This window comes from Tachyglossus aculeatus, chromosome 14 (genome assembly GCF_015852505.1).
Source record: "Tachyglossus aculeatus isolate mTacAcu1 chromosome 14, mTacAcu1.pri, whole genome shotgun sequence".
NCBI lineage: Eukaryota > Metazoa > Chordata > Mammalia > Monotremata > Tachyglossidae > Tachyglossus > Tachyglossus aculeatus.
This window is the reverse complement of record NC_052079.1, coordinates 16,167,093-16,191,087: the sequence shown is the minus strand read 5'-3', so window position 1 is coordinate 16,191,087 and position 23,995 is coordinate 16,167,093. Positions and strand designations below refer to the sequence as shown.

The 23,995-nt window shown below is 48.7% G+C and overlaps 1 protein-coding gene and 1 gene segment (V, D, J or C); both read right to left on the bottom strand.

Moving 5' to 3' along the window:
* The window catches only part of LOC119936667, a 159,351-nt gene that overhangs the window by 106,303 nt on the left and 29,053 nt on the right, over positions 1-23,995 (bottom strand).
* Positions 9,796-23,995, bottom strand: part of LOC119936666 — a 42,998-nt gene continuing 28,798 nt past the window's right edge. Inside the window, exons 6-13 of the mRNA XM_038756133.1 lie at positions 21,172-21,483; positions 20,648-20,974; positions 19,353-19,682; positions 18,110-18,415; positions 16,644-16,949; positions 14,835-15,152; positions 12,709-12,860; positions 9,796-10,635 (exon numbers count right to left, since the gene is read on the bottom strand). Of these exons, the coding sequence (XP_038612061.1) occupies positions 10,627-10,635; positions 12,709-12,860; positions 14,835-15,152; positions 16,644-16,949; positions 18,110-18,415; positions 19,353-19,682; positions 20,648-20,974; positions 21,172-21,483 (2,060 nt within the window). The 3' untranslated portion in view covers positions 9,796-10,626. The remainder of the gene's footprint in view (positions 10,636-12,708; positions 12,861-14,834; positions 15,153-16,643; positions 16,950-18,109; positions 18,416-19,352; positions 19,683-20,647; positions 20,975-21,171; positions 21,484-23,995) is intronic.

The window sequence follows — 23,995 nt, the reverse complement described above, 5'->3', positions numbered from 1 at the left end:
GTGCAATGCACTGTACTAAGAGCTGGGGTAGATACGAGATAATCAGCATGGACACAGTCCTTGTCCCACATGGAGCTCACAGTCTAAGTTGGAGGGAAGAAGGATTTAATCCTTGCTTTACAGATGAGGTAACTGAGGCACACGGAGAAGCTAAGTGGCTTGTCCAAGTGACAGAGCCGGGATTAGAACTCCGACTCTCAGGCTCAAGCTTTTTCCAGACGGCCATACTGCTTCTCTAGTCAGTCAATCAGTCAGGAGTTCAGTCCAGCTGGCACTCCAGGAGCAATAGCTGGAAAACCAAAAGAGCTTTTATCTCGAAGCCTAAGGCCGGTCTCTGCCCAAGTAGTCCTGACTCAGGTGGGTCCAGGTTGATTTCTCCATCTTCCCAGGTTGGCCTGGGCCTGGTGGTTAACTGGTGGATCCAACCCAGAACCAAGTGCTGGGTTTACATGCCCCATCCTTGTACAAGCTACCTGACGAGCTAATACAGAACGGGACAACAGCTCAATAAGAGATCCTCTGTCCGGTTGATTTCCTCTGAGGTGACATGCCACCACTCCTGGTGGCCTGCACCGTGGTCTAGTGGATACAGCACAGACCTAGAAATCAGAAGGACTTGGGTTCTAATCCTGGTTCCACCGCCCGTCGGCTGTATGACCTTGGGCAAGTCACTTTGCTTCTCTGCCTCATGGGGATTAGGACAGTGAGCTCCATGTGGGAGATGGACTCCAGTGCTAGTACCCCAGTACCCCAGTGCTAGTACAGTGTCTGGCACATATTAAGAGCTTAAAAGAAATCCAGTCCCTCCTATGGCTAAGGGGGGTCCTCTCAATGAACACTGCGGCAGTCTTCCTGCCAATAGCAGCTGAGGCTGATCCCTCGTGCAGAGAACCAGGAAAGGGTTTTCAGAGCCTGGGGTCTGTAGACCGAAGAGTGAAAAAAGCCTGGGGTGTCCACAGGAAATGGGACTGTAGACCTGACTAAAGAAAACCTTTGCTACCAGTCCACTACAGGACCTTATCCAGTTATAGGAAAGAGTTAGAACCACACATGGATTTGCATACAGTTTACATAAATCTACATCAACTCTCCATTTTCAGCCAATTTTCTGGCTATCATATCATGATTGTGCCCACCAAAGCCGTCATCTTCGGATCTCCTCTCCTTGTGTCTTCATAACAGTCACTAATCAATCAATCAATGGTATTTATTGAGCACCTACGGTGTGCAGAACCCTGTAGTAAGCTCTTGGCAGAGTGCAGTAAAGTAGTACAGATCCCCTACAGCTACAGCTGAGGGGGGATCCCAGGAGTCTGGAAAGCAGGGGAGGAAGTTGGTGTAATTATTTATTCATATTAATGTCTGTCTCCCCATCTAGACTGCAAGCTTGTTGCGAGCAGGGAATGTATCTGTTTATTGTTGTACTGTATTCTCCCAAGCGCTTAGTAGAGTGCTCTGCACACAGTAAACACTCAGTAGGTATGATTGTCTTACAAATATGATTGACTGACTGACTGACTGACTGATTGGTGGTACCCAGATTGGCCTCTAAAGAAAGCAACATGATTTAGTGGAAAGAGCACAGGCTGGGAGTCACAGGAGATGGGTTCTAATGGTGGCTCTGCCACATGTCTGCTGTGTGACCCTGGACAATTCACTTAACTTCTCTGTGCCTCAGTTACCTCATCTGTAAAATGAGAATCAAGACTGTGACCTCCATGTGGGATTGTGTCCAACCTGATTACCTTATATCTACCCCCGTCCTTAGAACAGTTCTTGGTACATAGTAAATGCTTAATGAATACCACAATTATTATTATTACTATTATTATTATTACTACAGCTGAGGCTCCTGTGGATGCTGGCCTTGGGCAGGCACCTAAGATCCTGTTTGTCTCCCAGTGGAGGTTCTCCAGAGATTCCTATGGACCAGACTTTTTTTCATGGTATGTGTTAATAATAATAATAATGATAATTGTGATATTTGTTAAGTGCTTACTATGAGTCAGGCACTGTACAAAGCATTGCTGTGGATACAAGTAAATTGGTTTGGACACAGCCCCTTTCCCACATGAGGCTCACAATCTTCTTCATCCCCATTTTACAGATGAGGCAACTGAGGCACAGAGAAGTGAAGTGACTTGCCTAAGGTAGTGCAGTGGAGAGGTGGAAGAGCTGGGATTAGAACCTAGGTCCTTCTGATTCCCAGGCCCATGCTCTGTCTACTAAGCCATGCTGCTCCTCTAAAACTTACTATGCACCAGGCAACGTATTAAGCACTGGGGTAGACATAAGCAAATCAGGTTGGACACAGGGGTCCAATGGGGTAGGGGTGGGGAGAGCTACCTTGAGAATGAGCACTATAGATTAAAGCAGTCTGGCCTACTGGGAAAAGCACAGGCCTAGGAGTAGGTAGACCTGGGTTCTAATCCCAAATCTCCCACATGCCCATTCATTCATTCATTCATTCAATTGTATTTATTGAGCAGGGCACTGTACTAAGCCCTTGGGAAGTACAAGTTGGAAACATATAGAGGTGGTCCCTACTCAACAACGGGCTCCCAGTCTAGAAGGCGTGGCCAAGGGCAGCAAGTTCCATGGGGTTCACAGTCTTATTTTACAGGTAAGGTAACTGAGGCACAGAGAAGTGAAGTGAATTGCCCAAGGTTACCTAGCAGACAAGTGGCAGACTGGGGATTAGAACCCAGGTCCTTCCGACTCCCAATCTCATGGTCTTTATACTGGACCACGAGTGACAGGGCTTCTCCCTGAGGCTGCTTTCCCCCAGAGTGAGGCTGGGCCCATTGCACTTCAGGTCCTTGGATTTAGCCTAATAATAATAATGATGATGATGGCATTTATTAAGCTTTTACTATGTCCAAAGCACTGTTCTAAGTGCTGGGGAAGTTACAAGGTGATCAGGTTGTCCCATGGGGGGCTCACAGTCTTAATCCCTATTTTACAGATGAGGGAACTGAGGCACAGGGAAGTTAAATGACTTGCCCAGAGTCACATAGCTGACAAGTGGCAGAGCTGGGGTTTGAACCCATGACCTCTGACTCCAAAGCCCGGGCTCTTTCCACCGAGCCATGCTGCTTCAAGAGAGTCCCAGGTCTTGGAGGCTGCAGCGGCACACTGATCCAGCATGGTTTCTCCTCCTCTAGGCTGGAAATTCATTGTATGCAGGAACGTGTCTACCAACTCTGTTATAGTGTACTCTCCCAAGTGCTCAGTACAGTGCTGTGCCAACAGTAAGCACTCAATAAATGCCATTGATTGATTGATTGATTGACCGGAGTGAGGGGAATGGAGTCCTGAGGGGCATTGGGTCAAGCTGTCATTCTGATTTCTCTGAAGACAGCTTTTCTCCCTGAAATCCCCTCTTCCCTTGCCTGCATGTGCAGAAGAAAGTGGACGCCTGGTGGGCAAAGAAATGTCTTCTCTGCTTACACCTCCCCCTTCCAACCTCTCTCCTCATTTATCCCAGCTTGTGGGCCCCTGGGATCTGACTCCTCCTCTCCAGGTGGCTGTTGGAAGAAGATGAAGACCCTTGGAAGGCAAGGGACATCTCCAGGGAGGTTGCGGACTCCCAAAGACTAAAACTAGGGCCTGCAGTTTAGTTCTCCTGGGGGCCTGGGACCCCCCTAGAAGGAGTGTGATTCCCCAGACCCTGTGAACAAAGGGGGGCCCCTGAGCAGGGGAAAGTGGACGTTAGCCTGGTTTCCTCGCCACGGTGACGGGGAAGAAGTTGAGGTGAGATCACAAGGGGCACATCTGGCTTTGAAACTGGACGATGCAATCCTTGTGGTTAAAAACCAACGTCATCGGCCGCTTGATTTAGGGGCAGAGAGAACGCGTGTGTCCTGTTTATCGCCACAGCTGGAAACAGATGTGGCCACCGGTTGGGGCCTTTCTGGCCAGAACTGACCCTTTCCAGGGAACAGCAGGGACACGGTTGGTCTGCCAGGCGTGAAGTGGAAACGCCTGGCCCGGGTTTCGGCGTCATGACTTAGCTGAAAAAAGACCCTGTGGGTTTGATGGCGGTGAGGCCAGAAAACGGACAGTGAGGGGAGGGGAAGCATGAAAACAGTTTTGCTTTGAATGAGGTGGGGGTGGGGAGCGCTACCATGAGCATGAGCATTACAGCCTAAAGCAGCGAGACCTATTTGAAAAAGCACAGGTTTAAGAGTCAGGAGACCTGGGTTCTAATCCCAAATCCCCCACTAGCCTGCTGGGTGACCATGGGCAGCAAGTCACTTTTCTTCGCTTAATTGTGGTATTTATTAAATATTTACTATGAGCCAGGCATTGTACTAAGCGCTAGGGTAGACACAAGGTAATTGGGTTGGGCACAGTCCTTGTCCCACATTCATTCATTCAATCGTATTTATTGAGTGCATACTGTGTGCAGAGTACTGTACTAAGTGCTTGGAAAGTACAATTCAGCAACAAAGAGAGACAACCTCTGCCCACACCAGCAGCCTCAATCCACATTTTACAGATGAGGGAACTGAGGCACAGTGAAGTGTCTTGACCGAAATCACATAGCAGACAAGTGGTGGAGCTGGATTAGAACCCATGCCTTTTGATTTCCCAGGCCCAGGTTCTATTTACTAGGCCACTCTTCTTCCCTAGTCTCCTCAGGTGTAAAATGGGGATGAAATACCTATTCTCCCTCTTTCTTAGCCAGTGAGCCCCATTTGGGAAATGGTCTCTGATGTGATTACAAGGTAGTGACATAGGCTAGCGGAAAGAGAATGGGCCCATTAGTCAGAGGACCTAGATTCTAATCCCAGCTCTATCATATACCTTGGTAAAGTCACTTCATTTTTCTGTGCCTCAGTTCCTTCATTGGCAAAGTGGAGATACAATACCTATTCTCCCTCCTATTTAGACTGTGAACCCCATGTGTGACCTGCTTGGCATATAGTAAGTGCTTAACAAATACTGCAATTATTATTTTTGCATTATATCTAACCCAGTGTTTAGTACAGTGCTTGGCAAATAGCAAACGTTTAACAAATTATTATTATTATTATTGTTAGTAATGTTATTATTGTATTTATCCCTGCTCACTCTCCCATCCCCTTCAACTTTGAGCCCCATGTGAGACAGAGACTGTGTCTAATCAGATTGTATTGTAGTTACCCTAGTGCTTGGCACAGGTTTTTGACACACAGCAAGAGCTTAAGAATGACTTTAATAATAATAGCAATAGCCTAAGAGAACCAGATGAATAGAGTTACATTTGGAAACTAGTAGCTTACAAGTTTCCCTCCAATGGTGAGAGCAGAGTAAGCAGTTATTCTTGAGAGAAAGAGGGGTTAAAGTTGCTCAAAACCAAAAAAAATTAAACTTTCTGTTAGAAGACATTTGGGTAACAGTAGTTATGTGGAGGAAAGGAACAGATTTTCTGAAATTCTTCATCAGAGTTCAATGTGAGAAGCAGCAGTTCCTGGAGGATAGAGTACTGGCCCAGGAGTCAGAGTACCTAAATTCTAATCCCAGCTCTGCCATTTGACTGCTGTGTAGCCTTGGGCAAGTCAATTAACTTCTCTGTGCCCCAGTTACTTCATCTGTAAAATGGAGATTAAGACTGCGAGCCCCACATGGGACATGGACTATCCAACCTGATTAGCTTGAATAAACCCCAGCCCTTAGTGCAGTGCCTGGCACATAATATGTGCTGAACAAATATCATAAAAAATTAGGGCTTTGCTTAGGTGCAAAGTTGAGTGGTCCAGGTTAGGATACTTGAAGGAAAATTAAGGATGTGAAAGGAGAATCCTCTGGGTGCCATCATCAGAAATCAAATTCTGGACTGGATAGACCATGAGACTGACCCCCTGATGGCATGTCTTATGTTTCAAAGCTCATCATGGGCTTGGAACATGTCTATCTATTTTGCTATATTGCATTCTCCCAAGGGCTCACACCATGCAGTAAGTGCTCTATCAATATGTTTGATTGACTGATTAATTGATTGTCTCCCACAGGGGTGACAAGCTTGGTGAATTAAGGGTGGGTGACCTGTTGGGTACTCAAGATCTCCTTCTCCGGGGTAGGTGCTCACTTTCCACTTGAGAATGGGTTTCTGGTATTCCTGAACTGCCTCAGAGTTGCTCAGTCATTAAAAGATTTAAAGCAGTCAGCCAGAAGTGAGCTGAGCCTTTATGTGGGAGACGAGTGGCATTAGCCAGAAAAGGCAAATGGAATAGAGCAGAGGGAAAAGCAAAGTGGAAATAAGAGGTCAGTATTGGGCCTGGGCAAGGCATGGGGGCAGAGTGTTAAAGATTAGGGTAGTATGAGGGAAGGGCACGGAAGTAGGGTAGTAGACAGAGATCAAGATGGTATGAGGGAAGGGAACTGAGGCAGAGTGGTAAATGGGGCAGGGTGGTATAGGGCAGAATGGCAGACAGAGACCAGGGGGGTGTGGGTAAAGAGAACTGAGAGTACTGGAGAAGTCAGAGATGACAGTGCGGGGCCTGACAGTGAACAACAAAGAGTCAAAGGGTAATGGGCAATTCCAACTCAGGGGGAGGGGATGAGTGGGAGGGGGGTGAGTGAATCCAAGCCTTCACAGAAGGGTGATATGAATCGGAGGCTGCTCAGTGAATGGTGGAATTCCCACCATAGTAGAGTCTCACACAGTCCTCTGCCTTCACACAGCCCTGTCCCAACCCCACCCCTGAAACGGGGTGAGGAAAGGAAGAGAGCAGGAGGGGTGGAAATGGCAGGAGATAATGGAGTCTCTGGGCAAAGGAGACAAGGGAAGAGAATGTTGTCGGGGGGGGGGGAGAGGGGAAGTTAGAGGCGAGGAAGAAAAGGAACGTGCTGGAATAGGGAAAGGGAGAGAGGAAGACGGTAATGTTGAGCCAGTTGGTGTTGTGGGTGGAAGGTAGGTGCTGGGATTCATTCATTCATTCAATCGTATTTATTGAACACTTATTATTTATTGAGCACTTATTGTGTGCAGAGCACTCTAGAGTTGAAGAGAAGAAAAGAAATGGTGTAACCCAGAGAGTTGTAAGGATGTAGCATGAAGCACACTCGAGCAAGGCCAGTCTAGTGCAGGGAGACTGCTGGTTCTCATCCATGCCTGGGATATAGGTTCTCTGACCCCCTGGACTAGTGAAACAATGTCCTATAGTGCATTGCTGCAGGTCCTGTCCTAAAAGAGCCTGACTCATTACCTCATTTATGGTACTCGTTAAGTAATTATTATGTGCAAAGCAATGGGATATATACTAGATAATCAGGTTGTACAAAGTCCTTGTCCTACAGTCTAAGTAGGAGCTGGAGAAAGATTTAATTCCCATTTTACAGATGAAGAAATTGAGACACAGAGAAGTAAAATGACTCATCCAAGTAGAAACAGACTCGCACAGCAGACAAGTGGTGGAGCCAAGATTAGAACTTAGATTCTCTGAATCCCAGGGTGGGTTTTTTCCACTAGGCCACACTGCTTTTGGGGAATAAATGTTTAGGGAGCACCAATGGTGTTTTGGGGGATGCGTACCCACAGATATGCAAGCAGAAGTCTTTTTTTCTTGCTTTGCCGGTCCTTTGGGTTAGTAGGTTGGGCTTTTTGAGAAAAAACCAAGGACCCAATGCAGCCACTACAACTGAGCTGCCATTGCTGCCGCTTCCAAGTCCTGGGCCACCATTTCTGGGTCCTCCTGGGATCTCAGCTGCTTCATTGCAGAGGGCAAGAAGATACGGAGTGGCCTAGTGGAAAGAGGGTGAGCCTGAGAGTCAGAGGAGTCAGAGGACATCCCAGCTCTGCAGCTCACCTTCACCTGCTGTATGACCTTGGGCCAGTCATTTAACTTCTTTGTATCTCAGATTCCTCATCTGTAACCTGATGATTAAATACCTGTTCTTCCCACCACTTAGACTGTGAGCTCCATGGGAAACAGTCTTTGTCTGATGTGATTATCTTGTATCTACTCCAGTGCTTAGAACAGTGCTTGGTACATAGTATGTGCTTTATACAACGATTATGTATGGTGGTGCGGTAAGGGTGTGGAGCAGGGGACCCGGACTAGAACCATGATGGACCTAGGATGACCTGGGGTGTGTGTGGGGTGTGAAGAATTCAGAGCAGCCAGTCTAGAGAAATAGGGCAAGGGTCAGGGGATGAACTTGTCTGGAGACCCTTCTGCAAGATTAAAAAGGTGAAGAGTCATTAATGGCTAAAGCAGATTTGATTTTTCATTTAACTATGTGGATTATAGCTCTACAGATTCATGGGAGATAAAATTGGTCCCTCAAACTGCTGCCTCTCTCTTCCACCAAAGACTGGAGTCTCCCTTACCCTTTTTTACGCTTACAATATGTCACACACTATACTAAGAGCTGGGATAGACAGAGGCTAATGATGTTAGACACAGTCCACATTCCACATGGGGCTCACAGTCTTATTCCCCATTTTACAGATGAGATAACTGAGGTATTGGGAAATGAAGTGACTTGCCCAAGGTCACACAACAGACAAGTGACGGAGCTGGGATTAGAATGCAGATCTTTCTGACTCCCAGTCCTGTGCTCTATCCATTAGGTCATGCCACTTCTCAGCCTGGAAGCTTAATTCCTCCTGTGTGACACTTGGGTCAAAGATGACCGATTGGGGGTTTCTGAAGTATCCCTCTTTTGTTGCAGTGACAATGCACATCTAAGTGTCAAGAAGGAGATACCTCAATTTCTCCTTCCACTGGGGTTGAGCAGTGGGACTTAGAGATGAGGGGAGATATTTTAGAGTCAGGCCTTCCACAACTGAGCCTTCATTCCCTCTTCTCCCTCTTTCTTCGGTGTCACCCTTGCACTTATATTTGCAAGCTTTATTCACCTTTCCTTCAGCCCCACAGCACTTACATACGTATCTGTATCTAAATTAATGTCTGTCTTCCCCTCCAGATTGTAAGCTCACTGTGGGCAGGAAACATGTTTATTGTCTCTGTTATACTGTACTCTCCCAAAAACTTAATACTGTGCTCTGCACAAGGTAAGGGCTCAATAAATATGATTGATTGATCTTAAATTTAAGGAGCTGTCTTTAAATCTAGGGTTCCCTTGATTTGGGAACACGAGGCATTCCAAGGATGAAGGGGGTCACAAAGTAGGGGTACTCTTTGCTCCTAAGGACATCCCGGAATGGTTTGTGCACTCCTGACCGCCAACTCATAACAGATTACTCCTTCTGGACATATAAAGAGTTCAGATATCTCTAGGCAAGTCACTTGACTTCTCTGGACCTCATTTACTTCATCTGAAAAATGGGGATTCTGTGAGCCCCATGTGGGACAGGGATTGGGTCCAACCTGATTAACTTGTTTCTCCCCCAGTTCATAGAAGAGTGCTTGACACATAGTAAGCACTTAACAAGTACTACTATCATTATTATTATTATTATTGTTAATCCACTGTCCCTGGTACAAGCTTATCAGGTTGGACAAAGTCCTTGTCCCAAGTGAGCAGTTTTAATCCCCATTTATAAACGAAGTAACTGAGACACAGAGAAGTGAAGTGACTTGCCCAAAGTCACACAGCAGACAAGTGTCAGAGCTGGGATTAGAATTTAGGTCCTTTTGACTCCAAAGGTCCATGCTCTATTCATTAAGGTATGCTGCTTCTCAAGGGTATATCTGAGGTAACTCTTCTCCGAGTTATCTTCTGTGGCCTGACTCGGGCTCTCCTGTACTTGATCCACACTTCCTACCTCTCCCTTCCTTCTCTTTTACTGTTAACTTGACGTCAAGCCCTACTCAGTTCAAAAAAGGAAGATGGCACAGCCTGAATGAAAATGGAAGCTTTATTGTGAAGTAAATACTGACAGGCAGCTCTTAAGCTCATAGAGAGGACACCCCAACCCAAGACGGTGGACAGAAAACAGCACCCGGGGTTTAGATATGTTAGGGTGAACGTTACAGCAGGATGGTCCAGGTGATCCCCTGAAGGACAATGCTTTGGAACAGAACTTGGCTCCGGTCATTCTTGTCCCCACCTCAGTAGTCAGTGGAAATGGCCCTGGAAGTGATCAGCAGGTGGGTTTGTGGGTGGATCGGGGCCTAGGCTGATCACCTGAGTGGCTCGAAGCAGGCAGGACAGGGACCTTTGATCTGAGCAGCTTCTAGGGGATGGATAAAAGGGGAGAGTGGTCAATGTATAAAAGAGTCCATTTAGAGTAGTGTGGGGGCCAGGGTCCAAGAAGGTGACGGGGTAGGAAGGAGCAGGATGCTAGAGATTACAGTGGTTCAGCAGCTGTGGGGAGTACGATGATTTGGATTTGGGATCAGAGTTGGGTGGGGTCAATTGGAGGCAGAGTGAGAGGGTAGTGGAAGGGAATCTGTGGTCAGCAAAGCAACTGGATGGGTAGGAGGACCGAGACTCTAAATGGACGCCAAGCACAACAGGTCCAGGATTTGCAGGATTGAAGACAGGCTGATTCCTGTCAGTCTTGACTCATAACTCGGCCTCCTCTCTGCACATCTGGGAGGAGCAACTTCATTCACTAGTTTGTACAATCTCAGGCTCAGGAGGAAAACCAACTGGAGGAAGCCAAGTAGAATATTTCTTCTGTGACGAGAAGGTTATTCCCCCACGGCTTCCTCACTGGTGGGCATAGGATTATTTCACCTGTAAAAGGAACAACATTCATGAGAGTCTGTGTTGAAGGAGCTGGGGCGGGATGAGAGCCATTTGATTTTAGATTGACCACTGACATTCAATCACCAATCTTCCCTCTGCTATCCTCTCTCTCCACCCGCTACAACCGAGCCTGAATACTCTCTAATTCTTCTAACTCTTCACTCTTCTAACTCCAACATAGTCACTGTGGCTCAATCTCTTGCTCAAATACTTCCCCCTTCCACCTGCAACTCCCTGCTCCTTTATATCTGACAGACCACCACTCTCTCCATCTCAAAGACCTACTAAAATCGCATCTCCCCCAGGAGACCTTGCCTGACTAATATCTCATCTCTCTGCCTAATTTCCCCCATTACTGCCACTACAAGACTTCCACAGCACCTATACACTTGATTCATCAACCCACAAACATTTAGGTAGGTGTTTTTAAGCTCTGCTGCTTCCCCTTACCTGTGGTTACTTTTGGTGTCTTATCTCCCCAGCTAGGGCAGGGATCATATCTACTAACTCTATTGTACTTTCCCAAATGCCTAGTACCATGGTCTCCACTTAATAAGCTCTCAATAAATACTTCTGTTATGTATTCCTAAGGATCTGAGGGACTTTTCTACTGAAAAAAGCCTTTAAAAACACATCTACTCTGTGCCTAGTGGATAGACCTCGGGCCTGGGAATCAGAAGGTCCTGGGTTCTAATCCCAGATCTGCCACTTGTCTGCTGTGTGACCTTGGGCAAGTCACTTAACTTCTCTGTGTCTCAGTTACCTCATCTGTAAAATGAGGATTAAGACGGTGGCCCCATGTGTCCAATCAAATTACCTTGTATCTACCCCAGCACTTAGTACAGTGCTTGACACATATGAAACGCTTAACAAATACCACAATTATTATTATTATTACCATGAGCAGAGAGGCAAAGACTGTAAGGACTCTAGGTCCAAAATTACAGGCCTTAGACTTTTCTTCCCATATCAGGGGCTCCAGTTCTGGGGATTCTTAGGTGAAGCTTCAGTAAGGCTAGAAATTTCACAATTTTGCAATGTCAGATTTCTTGCCCACAGCAGTTTCTACATCCCTAGTTTGAACCTCACTCATTTTTGAGTCAGTCAGTCAACTGTATTTATTGAGTTCTTACTGTGTGCATAGCACTGTATTAAGGGCTCAGGAGAATACATTTCCTGCCCACAATGAGCTTACTTCCAGTTAATTTCCCAGCTCCTTGAGCTTCCTCATCCCTTCACTCAACTCCACTCATGAATTTATTTAGATCCTTCTTAGCCCTGTATGTGTAGGTCCACATTATTTATTTTTGACCTCTCTAGTTCTAAAAATCTTTGTGCTTGCCTCCTTTGCTGAAGTATAAGCTGCTTGAAAGCAAGGAACATGTCGCCTAAGCTCACTGTGGGCAGGGAATGACTCTATCAGCGCTTGGAACAGTGCTTGACACATAGTAAGCACATAACAAATACCACTATTAAAAATACCATTATTATTATTATCAACTCTATTATATTGAACTCTCTCCCAAGCATTTAGTACAGTGCTGTGTGTATAGAGTGCTCAAAAATACCACTGATTTATTCTGTACTTCCTAGGTACTTAGACAGTTACTCTCCCCCACTTCAAAGCCTTACTGAAGTCACATCTCCTCCAAGGGGCCTTTACCTCCTTTCCTGTTCTCCCTTTCCCTTCTTTGTCACCCTGACTTGTTCCCTTCATTCACCGCCCCCCGTCACAGCCCCACAGCACTTACGTACATGTCTGTAATTTATTTATTTCTATTAATGTCTGTCTCCCCATCTAGACTGTAATTCATGGTGGGCAGAGAATTGTCTGTATTGTACTTTCCCAAGCGTTTAGTACAGTGTTCTGCCCACAGTAAGCATTCAAGAAATATGCTTGACTGAGTGATTGACTAATACAGTGCACTGGATCAAGGGGGCACTCATTACATGCTACAAGGACATTGAGTTTGTTTGGGACATTTGGTGGGAGTGATTCAGTCCCTCCCCTGGTCGCCTCTCCCAGCTCTCCCCAGTGGTAGGGACAGAGTCCAGATTTACCTTGATGAAGGTGACGAAGCCACTGTACAGCAGAGTAAGGAGGAAGAGGGCTACGAATGTGGACACGGTGGGCCATACGTTGTTGGACTCATCCAGCTCGGTGTAGTCATCATTGTTCTCGTCTTTGAAGGTGAAATCTATCACTCTCTGCTCTATGGGGAGAAAACAGCATCCAGGTCAAGAGAGGTCCTATTAAAGTCATCCCTCCCCTGTTCAGGAGCCTGAGTCTTCTGGAGGGTGGTCTAGTGAAAAGCGCACAGATCTAGGAGTCAGAGGACCTAGGTTCTAATCCCTGCCCCCCTGTTTGTCTGCTGTGTGACCTTGGAAAAATCACTTCTCTAGGCCTCAATTTTTTCATCTGTAAAATAGGGATTACACTCCCTCTGACTTGGACTTGTCCCATATGGCACAGGGATTATGTCTGATTGTATTAACTTGGAACAACATGGTAGTTTGATGATGTCCATGGCCTTCTGCTCCTTGGTTTCCAACCCCCAGTAAAATGAGGCAATGATGGAGAAAGCCGCCAGAACTTTAGGACACTGAGGAGCTGGAGGGATTGTGTGCTTTCCCAGAGGGAGCACATACCAAGGACTCAACCTCCAGTGTAGACTGTCTGAGATGGGTTTGGGATCGACCCTCTTAATGCGTGCCCAAAGACACCATCCACATAGGTTCCAAAGCTCTATCTTTTGGAGAAAGCCACATCAAGTCTCTGTGGGACCAAGGCTAGATGCTTTGTGTTTGGGATCTTGATCAATCCATCATATTTTTGAGTGCTTATTGTATACAGAGCAGTATACTAAGGGCTTGGGAGAGTACAATATAGCAGAGTTTCGTATGATTGTTATTATGGTATTTGTTAAGTCAAGCACTGTTCTAAATACTGGATAGATACAAGTCAATACAATCTGACATAGTCCTTGTACCACAGTCTAAGTAGGAGGGAGAACAGACATTAAATTCCCATTTTAACAAATGAGGAAACTGAAGCTCAGTGAAGTTAAATTTCTTACCCAGGGTTACGCGGCAGGCAACTGGCAGAGCCGGGATTAAACCCAGGGCCTCTGACTCCTAGACACTTGCTCCTTCCACTTGACCACGCTGTTCCCTGCTCTAGAAATGAGCACAAGTCTTGGGTAGGCACAAAAGGCCAAGACGTCAATAATAATGTCTGGAGTTATTTGTTAATTCAATTCAATTGGATTTATTGAGCATTTACTGAGTAAAGAGCACTGTACCATGTGTTTGGGAGAGTGCAATATAACAATAAATAGACACATTCCCTGCCCACAGTGAGTTTACAGTCTAGAAGACTGTAAAGTGCTTACTATGTGCCAAGCCCTGGGGGTAGATACAAGATAAGCAGATTGGACATAGTCCCTGTCCCACTTGGGACTCACAGTCTAAATAGGAGAGAATATAAATTTAATGCCCCTTTTACTGATGAGGAAACTGAGAAATGGAGAAGTCAAAGGTCCCACAGCAGGCAAGTGGCAGAACCGTGAGCAAAACCTGGATATTCTGACTCCGAAGCCTATGCTCTTACCATTAGACTGCCCAACTTCAACACAGGCCTGAAACACCAACCACAGAATTAAATTGTAAGCTCCTTGAGGTCAGGGAGCATGTAGGCTCACTGTACTGAACCCTCCCTAGGGCTTAGTATAGTCTTCTGCTCACAGTAGGTGCTCAGTAAATGCTATTGTTGTGCCCCAGTAGGTTAGAAAGTTGTCCAGAAAGAAGGCAAGCCAATTGGAAAAGGATCCACACCACACAAATCTATCCCCTTCCGAGACACCAAAGAGCAACTCCTCTTAGTTGTAGAATTCCTCTTCTTGGTGGAGGATTGTAGAAAAGAAAGGAAACGATGAGCAAAAAACTCTTAGGTGGCAGGCTAGTCACTTTAATATGGCAAGAAATACACCAGGAAAGCTGGTAGTAGAGCACGGGGACCCGATGCATACAGTTGGAGCCCCAAAGTGGAGCCGGGAAGCAGTTTTGGTGGGAGGGAAACACAGAACAAGCCAATGGGGACATGGACCGGGGTCCAGGGAAAGGAAGCGGGCCAGAGGGCGGGAAGCCAGGTAGGGGCAAGGGGAGGGGAATGCCGAGCTGGGTTTTACCAGAATAGGTGCTGGCGTTTCGGATTAGGATCCCTCTGCGGGAGATGTGGAACACCTGACAGTTGTAGCGGGTCCCGGCCATCCATCGGCTCTTCGGGATCTCCAGCTTGCTGACCGCCGAGCACCTCCGGCTCTGGTGGTCGCAGCTTGGGTCCTGGCTCTGGGCGGCTTGGGTTTCCAATGTCGCACTGCCCTCCTGCCATTGCACCAGGATGCTGGCTGGGTAGAAGTCTTTGATTAGGCAGACCAGGGTGAGAGAGGGACTCATCTCCTCTATTGGTGGTGGGAAGAGGTAAACTCTGGGGGCCTTAACAGGACCTGGTGAAGAGAAGAAGAGTTCAGTAAGAGGAAGTCAGAGCCATATAGGAATGGTGAGGATAATAATAATAATAATAATAATAAAAATAATGAGTGGTATTCGTTAATTTGTTATTTCTGGGTACCAAGCATGGGGAAGATACAAGCTAATCAGATTGTATGCAATCCCTGGTTCACCCAGGGTTCACGGTCTCAGAGGGAGGGAGAACAGGTATTTAATACCCATTTTATAGATGAGGAAATGGAGTCCCGTGAAGGTAAGAGACTTGCCCAAGGTCACACAGCAGGTAAGTGGCAGGAGTGGAATTAGAACCTGGGTCTCCTGACTCCTGTCCTGGGCTCTCTCCCCTGGGCCTCACTGATTAGAAGTCTTTTCAGGCACCCTGCTGAGATGGAAAATGAGCCTTCAAAAAGACTGTCTGCCTGCAGGGCAGAAAGGCAGAAAGAGCAGCTTCAGACTATCCAGTTGTCCCCTACCCTTCCCTATGGTCCTGGTTTCCTCCCTACCCCCCAAATAAAGAAGGATCAGAGCCAAACAGTCCCACTGCTCAAGGCGTCTCTCTTGGTGTAGAATGACAATGAATAATGTGGAGCAGTATTGAGCTCCTACTAATACCTCTCTATTTCCCGGCTCTCCTCGGAGTGCAAAGCGGCCACTCTCCAAAGAATAATGGTGCCAAGAGTTGGGCCCCAACTCTCTCTATTCCAGAACACATCACCTACTGTAGCTGAATGCAGCCATGATTCCAAGCACTCTGGACCCTGGAGCTGCCTGTGTGACTAGGGGTACCTGGATTTCTTTTTGAAGTGAGGTAGTAATAGTAATAATAATAACAATATTGGAACTCGTGAAGTGCTTACTATGTGCCAAGCTCTGTTCTAAGCGCTGGCCTAGATACTAGTTAATCAGGTTGGAAGCAGTTCCTGTCCCACATGAGGCTCACACTCTTAATCACCATTTTGCAGATGAGGTAACTGAGGCCCAGAGAGGTTAAGTGACTTGCCCAAGGTCAAACAGCAGACATGTGGTGGAGGCAGGATTAGAATCCAGGTCCTAATGACTCCCAGGCCTGTGCTCTATCTAGTAAGTCATGCTGCTTTTCAAATACCAGGCACTGGGGTGCATTATTTTTAACTTGGACTCCTCTCCTCAGGGGGCCAGCACTCCCTTATAGACAGATTCCAACTGAGAAAATGTGAACATAGCTCCTTGCTCTACGTTTTGCCGGGATTTTGCTAATATCTACCTGTGCAACATCATCTTCAGCCCAGGATTCTCCCTCCAACTGCAGCACCAAGAACCTGGGGGTTGAATTAAACTTTGAGTTTACCTAAATTCTTCCATGAACTTATTTAACTTATTCTTGAATCTATTAGTATTTTCTGCCTCCCTAGGGAACTTGATCAATCAATAAATCAACTGGATGGGAACCACTGAGACTCTCCCAGCTAGATTGGGATATACGATCACCCTGTCCCAGTTGAACTCACCAGGGATATGAGTGATGTTGAGCCTCAGTTCACTCTGGCCATCCTTGACCAGGCAGTTGAAGGATTCTGTGCTGTTCCAGACACTGAAATTGACTTTCAACTGGCTGAGGAGCCAGCTGCTCCCGTTGGGGAATTTCTCCTTTTGGTTCTCCACTGTCTCCAAAGCAGCCAGCTCCCCTTCTGCCGTCCACTCCACACTCGCGTTGAACATGTCGGTCACGCACGTCAGCACCACCGTCCCATTCTGCAACAACCACTCGAAGGACGGGGGTAGGGTGTGGGCGGTGGGACTCCTGGCCGGACACTCTGTGGGAGACAGAGTCTGTTAGGGCCATTGTTCTGGGGGTTGGAGGCTGACGGAGGTTGCCCCCTGACTCTTTCTACCCTACCGGGGTTCCCTTCCCCTTGCCTAGCTGGGGGTCCAGATTCTCTTGGACTTTTCAATCTTCATGCCCACACGGGGAAGGCCCACGGCAGAGAATCCGTGCACTGTGGGGTTGAGCAGCCTAATATACCTGTGAGACAGTCATGTCTGTCTATTTTACAGATGAGGTAACAGAGGCGCCGAGTCAACAAGTGATGTTGTCCCAGGTCAGTTGGCCCAACAGCCTTGAACCCGACAAGGTAAATGAAGTTTTCCCTCAATCGATTGATCATTTTTAATGAGTGCTTACTTTGTGCAGAGCACTGTATTTAGTACTGTCAGAACATAAAGGCAAGAAATGCCTTCTTCTTCCATAGTTCCCAGTGCAATGTAAGTATGTGTATGTGTGCACACAAATGTGGGTGTGTATACGTGTGCTGTCTTTATTATTATTATTATGGTATTTGTTAAGCATATACTATATGTGTATATTTATATCAGGCACTGTTCTAAGTGCTGCCTGTAGCAGTTATTATTATTATTATTAATAACAATAATAATTATATTTATTAAGCACTTACTATATTATAATGATGGTATTTAAGCGCTTACCAAGTGTCAAGCACTGTTCTAACCACCGAATGTCAAGTCCTGTACTAAGCACCAGGGTAGATAGAAGATAATCAATTCCCCACATGGAGCTCACAGTCTAAACAGGAGGGAGAACAGGCATACAGGTTAATCAGTGTCAGACACAGTACCTGTCCCACTTGGAACTTTCTCTAAGTAGGAGGGACAACAGGCAGCAAATCCCCATTATATAGATGAGGAAATTGAGGCACAGAGATGTTAAGTGACAACTGGCAGAGACAGGACTAGAACCCAGTTCCTCTGCATCCCAGGCCCATGCTCTTTCCACTAGTCGACACTGCTCCTGAGTAGACCCGATCCCTGCCCACAAAGAGATTTCATAAATAATTTTCCTCTAGATTATATGCTCATTGTGGGCAGGGAGCCTGTCTTTTCTTCCCTTTGTCGGTCCACCCACCCCTGATTGCCTAGGCTGACTGAGGGGAACCGTGGAGAGGTTCAGAATGCTTACGGGTGGAGGTCAGCTCCCTCCTCACGGCGGCCCTCTCCGAGCTGTGGTTCACCACACAGGTGTAAGTCTCCGGCAGGGTCCACTCCTCCAGACTGAGCAGCAAGGCACAACTCTGCTGGAACATGCCATTGCCCAGAGCCTTGCTGGGGAGGGAATCGCTGCAGCGGCGCTCCTGACCTCTCACCTCCCACTTCATGTCAATGTCCTTGGGGCGGAAGTCAGTGGCAAGGCAGACCAGCTTCTCCCAACTATTCCCGGAGGGCTCGTGGAATGCGGTGACCAGGGGCTGGGCTGGTTCCAGGAAATCTGAAATCAAGGAGTGGTTGAGCATGGCTGGGGAAGAGTCATGGGGGATTTGGAGAGGAGAGATCTTGGAGAGAGGAGGCCACGCAGAGCAGAATGGGGAGGAGTGGCGGAACCGAGGTGGACAGTGGCTGTAGAGAGTTAACTGAGAGCATTGTGATTCTCCCCAGCACGGTGGGGACTCGGGGTATCACGACCCTGGAGAAGTCGCAGCCCAGTGCCACCCAGTTATGTCACACAATGACTTTGCATCACGACTGCACCATGATGCCACACCATGATACCATTCCGTAATGCCAAATCGTGACTCCACACCATGAGATCCCTCCATAATGTCACACTGTGATGCCACACCATGACACCATAACATGACACTGCATCAAGATGCCGCACCATAATGATGTTCCATAACAACTCACACTGATGTCATACCATGAGGCCACACCATGATGTCTCAACATGACCTGGCACCATGACGCCTTTCCACAATGCCACACCATGATGCCATATCATGACACCACTCTGTGACGTCGCACCATGACACCACACTACAGTGCTGCACCGTGTCACCACAACATGACGCAGTACCAAGATGCTGCACCACGTTGACATGTCACAGTCACATGCCATAACATCACATCATGAGGCCATACCATGACTCCACACCATGATGCCCCATCATTGTGCCACTCAGTGATGGCAAAGCATGATCATCACATTGGGACCAACAGGTCACAATATTCCAGGCTCAACTAGACAGAAAAATGCCAAGCTGGTGTGGCTTTACTGGACAAGGCCCCGCCTCCCCTGTAGGAGTCTGCGATTCCCGCGAGGGCTGAGAAGGTTGGATCCATCCGAGCCCGTCTCCAGGGAATCAGATGCTCCAGCTGCCTGTGAGGCCAAGGAGACTGGATGACTGATCCCACAGGGACCGACTTACCAAACACTCCGTTCCTGCTGATGTTGAGCATGCTAGGGGAGGACGCGTGCCCAACCATGCAGGTATACGTGGAGGCAACGTGCACCTGAGAGGCTGGTATTCTCAGAAGGCTCTGGGTTGAATACATGGTATTCCCAGGCTGGGCAAAGGGGGCCGTGGTGGTGAACCAGGAGGGGCTGACACTCGTCTCGTTCTCCCGCCATGTAAGGAAGATCTCAGCTGGGGAGAAGTTGGAGACCTCACACAAGAGCCAAGCGGAGGCCTCAGACGAGGGCTGAGGGAAGCTCGGGTGCAGTACGTGGATGGAAAGCTTCCTGGGAGGGTCAGCACCTGGGCGGGAGGGGAAGAACCATGTGATTGTAAATGTTGCTTGCCTTGGAGGTCAGGAACAGATTGTCGAAACTGGGGGCTGAAAAATATCCCAGGGTTCATTTGGCCCCTCCCGCCTTCAGTCAGGAGGGCATCTGACACTATCAGGTCCACGGGATGGGAAGTCAAACTATGGAGAGCAGGGCAGTGCTTGCTGGCTCACAGAGGGATATGCTGTTGGCCATTTCTTCCTTTGTCAAAGGGGACTCAGCATACGGGCTAACACCCGCACGGCCACCCTGGGGCCACTCCCATAACCCAGGCAGGCTGGCACCTGAGCGAAAGCCCAGGTGGACAGGAGGCAGCATCTAAGGGTGACTCAGGTGGAGACCCAGAGTCCATAGTCCAGATGGTTCTGGGAATACCCCAAATCCTGGAGCCAATGGCCTGCATGCTGCAGTCATGCGCAGATGGTGATCCTGGGGCTTGGCCCATCTAGGCTGAGTTGTTAAGCTTCTTGGTGCGGAAACCAGCCATAGTGTGACTCAGGCTCACCATCTGACATTGTGTGGGGGGGTCACACCTCTGGGGCTACCCCTGGGGCTGTGCATGGAAGATACTTTAGCACAGGCAAGGTGCTGCCCTAGGGCTTGCTGGGAGCTGTCATACTCTCTGAATGACAGAGGTGGGGAGCCAGATGCCCTGACTTTCTGTAGATCCAATATGGATCCCAATAAGAGCCAGAGAAGTAGAGGTGTCCTGCGTGTCCCCCTTCCTTCCAGGGGATTGGGCCAGGCCAGGTCTCTGCCAACAGTGCCTGATGAAGAGAGACTCAGCCTTCCGGGTTGGCACCAAATCTAACCTCCGGGATGTTCTTGCTCTGGGCTGGAGGTCTACTGGGTGAGGGGTTGGGGACCAGGAGGCCCCGGGGAGCTTGGGCCCCTGGCCTAGGCAGCTTGGCCCTACCCTCTCCAGCAAGGTCTCACCTCTGAGTGGTTGGAGGGTCCCCTCTCGGGGGGCAAACAGGCAGCGGTGGGACACCCTGCAGAGGACGGTGTGAGCGGCTTCCCAGTCGGTCCGGGAGAGGTTCAGGTGGCCGTGGAGGCTTTGGGTGCCATTGTCATGCGTCACTAGGGCTCTTACTCTGGGGCTTCCGGCCAGGGGCTTTTTATCCACTTCCCAGGTCAGTGTGGCCTGGTCCAGCTGGTAGCCCACCACCAGGCAGGTCAGAAACGCTTCCGCCCGGAGCACCAAGCCTTCCAGGGGTGGGGGCAGGAGGTAGAGAGTGGGCTGGGGGGTGCTGTCCTGGCAGACTGTGGGAGAACAGTGAGGAAAGAAAGCTCCATTGGCAAGTCGGCCGATCCCGGTTGCACCTTTCCCTGCTGGGCTTCGTGTCTGGTGCCTCCTCCTCTCTGAGGCCCATCGTCAAGTGAAGCGACTGAGCTGGGGTGGGGAGCCGTCCCGAGGGAGTGGGGGTCCAGTGCCCGGGTGGAGGGAGGGAGGGTCTCACCTGCACACTTGCTCAGGCGTTTTTGCTGGGTGGCTCCAGCGTGGCTGACCCGGCAGGTGAACTCAGCCAGCTGGTTCCACTGGGCGTTGGGCACCGAGAGCTCCAGGCTGGCGCTGTACCGGCCATCCCGACCCCGGGTGACGGTCTGGCTCAACCTCGACTGCTCCTGCCCTCTCACCAGCCAGCGGATCTCAGCTCCCGCGGGAAAGAAGTTGCTGGCGGAGCAGAGGAAGACACTGGTCTCGGCTCCCGGGGCATTGCAAGCAGGATGGCCAGTGATGGACACCTCTGGGGCCCTGGAGAGAGTCCACTCTGCAGAGGGAAATAGGGGATTGAGAGCCACGCGGGACCCTTCCAGGTAAGGAGGCCCAGGAGAATGGAAGGGCCTCAGGGGGTGGGGAGAGGGAGAACTTGGGTTCTGTCCAAAAGTACACACTCCAGCCACCAGCCAGGACACTGCTCTCGTGTTCTGTGCAGGGTCGAACAGATTGGACACCAGGGCCCTTTAAGAAGTATTGGCTTTACTTGTGGTTTCGGTCATTGAGTTCCCTCCTCGACTGCCTGCCCTAGTCCTCTTGTGAGTTGTTCTCTCTTTGTCTGTCCTGGATCCACACTGTCATTTTTTTAAATAGTACTTGTTAAGCACTTACTGTGAGCCAGGCACTGTACTAAGCACTGGAGTAGATACAAGATAATCAGGTCAGTCACAGTTTCTGCCCCACGTGAGTTTCCCAGTCTAGGTTGTAGGGAGGAGGATTTAATCCCCATTTTACAGATGAGGTAACAGAGACATAGGGTTATTAAGTGATTTGCCTAAGATCACACAGCTGGCATTTGGCAGAGCCAAGATTAGAACTGATTACCAGGCTCATGCTCTTTCCACTAGGTCATGCTGCTCCTGGGCCCTCCACTCCACTAGAGATGGCTCTTCAGGGTCTCTGGTGGCTCTGGCAGCCTTTTTTTCTCAGTGCCTGATCAACTGCTTCCTCTCCTTGCCTCGCCACCCCCTGTCTCCTCAGTCCTGCCTCCTTTGTTTCCTGGGCCTCCCAGTTTGGCTCTTCCCTGATGAGAGTTGAGCCTTGACGAAGCCCCACTGGGCCCCATGTGGTCCAGGGCCGGGACCCCTCCTTCCTCCTCCTCCTGACAATGGGCTAGGAGTTAGGGCTGTTGGAGGTGTTCCTTTGCTCTTCGCCACCCTTCCGGTGGGCTCTGGGCAATTGTTCTTGTTCTCCCGCTGTCCGTGGCATTCCCTTCAGGAATGACCTTTCCCCAACATCACTATCAACATCATCATTGTCATTATCACCGTTGTAGCCATCTTCATCAGCAGCATCATCATCTGCGGCAACGGGCAGCGATGCCTGACTGCCTGCCGAGTGTAGAGATGTCAGTTCTGCCGCAGTACATGATTTTGCCACACATCTTGGGTAGAAAGCTTAGATAATTAGTGGAGCCCACCCGGTCAGGGGGGTGGGTGCCATGGTGTTGGAGGAAATGATCCGTCCTCATGCCCGTGTTGGAATTCTCCTTTAGGGCTTGCGAGAGAAGGCAATTCCTGTATTCTAAGAGAACTGGCTGTCAGTTCTACTGGATAGAGAATGGTACACTGGGTGTCCACTGAATCCAGAGCTCTGTACTGGGCAACCATTTCATGCAGAGCTTTGCAGTGGCCCCTCACTATACAAAGAGCAATATGCTGAGTGCCTACTCCTGCCAAGTACTGCAATGGGCACTTATTGTGGACAGATCACTGCACTTGAAGCTTGAGAGCATACCACATCTCCTAGCCCCTGCAAGGGGATACCCTTAGAAAGCTGCCTTCTGCAGTATCCAAATTCCTCCCTCAGCCTTCCATTTCCAGGTCTCCTGGGGAGGAGCGGTACCTGGAAAGAGACCAGATTTCAGGGTCTAGGTGGAGAGTCCAGAAGTGACAAAGGAGAAAGGTAAAGCCAGCTCAGAATGGGATGACTCACCTGGATGTCAGGAAGTGTCCACAAGCCAAGGGGCACCAGAAAGAGGCACGGGTCCAGCCAAGGGATCACACCTGAGCCCCTGGACTGTGACTGTTAGCCCAGGAGCTGAGAGGGTCTGAGAGCTGGGAATCTCAGTGCTTTAAGAATCTCTGTGCTCCCGCTTGAAACGGGCTTCGGGAGCACTTTGAACGGCTTTTCCTCTGCCCAAGCAGCAACCTTACCATCCTCTTGGCTAGGGCAGAATGGATCCGGGCTGACTCCAGTGTTCCAGGAGGGAGAATGGTGCTGCTGGTCAGGGGGGTCTGGTCACACTAAGAGGTGTCAGGCTTCTGGCTTCCAGTGACAGTGATGCTCGACATCTCTATCAGCCTCTCTGGCAGTCACAGATGCAGTAGGTACTTCCTCTGCCCCCTGTGTCAACCATGGTCTCCCCCTGACCACTATCCAGCTCTGATCCTGTCAGTCCACTGCATAGCTGGAGCCACTTACCCATTTTTTAACTGGTATTCGTTAAGCGCTTACTCTATGCCAGGCACTGTGTTAAGCTCTGGGGTAGAAATAAGCTGATCAGGTTGGAGACAAACCATATAATAATAATAATAGCATTTATTAAGCACTTACTATGTGCAAAGCACTGTTCTAAGAGCTGAGGAGGTTACAAGGTGATTTTATAGTGAGGTTTATAGTCTTAATCCCCATTAATCCCCATTTTACAGATGAGGGGGGAACTGAGTCCCAGAGAAGTTAAGTGACTTGCCCAAGGTCACACAGTTGACAAGAAGTGGAGTAGGATTAGAACTTAGATCCTTCTGACTCCCAAGCCTGGGTTTTTCCAGTAGGCCACGCTACTT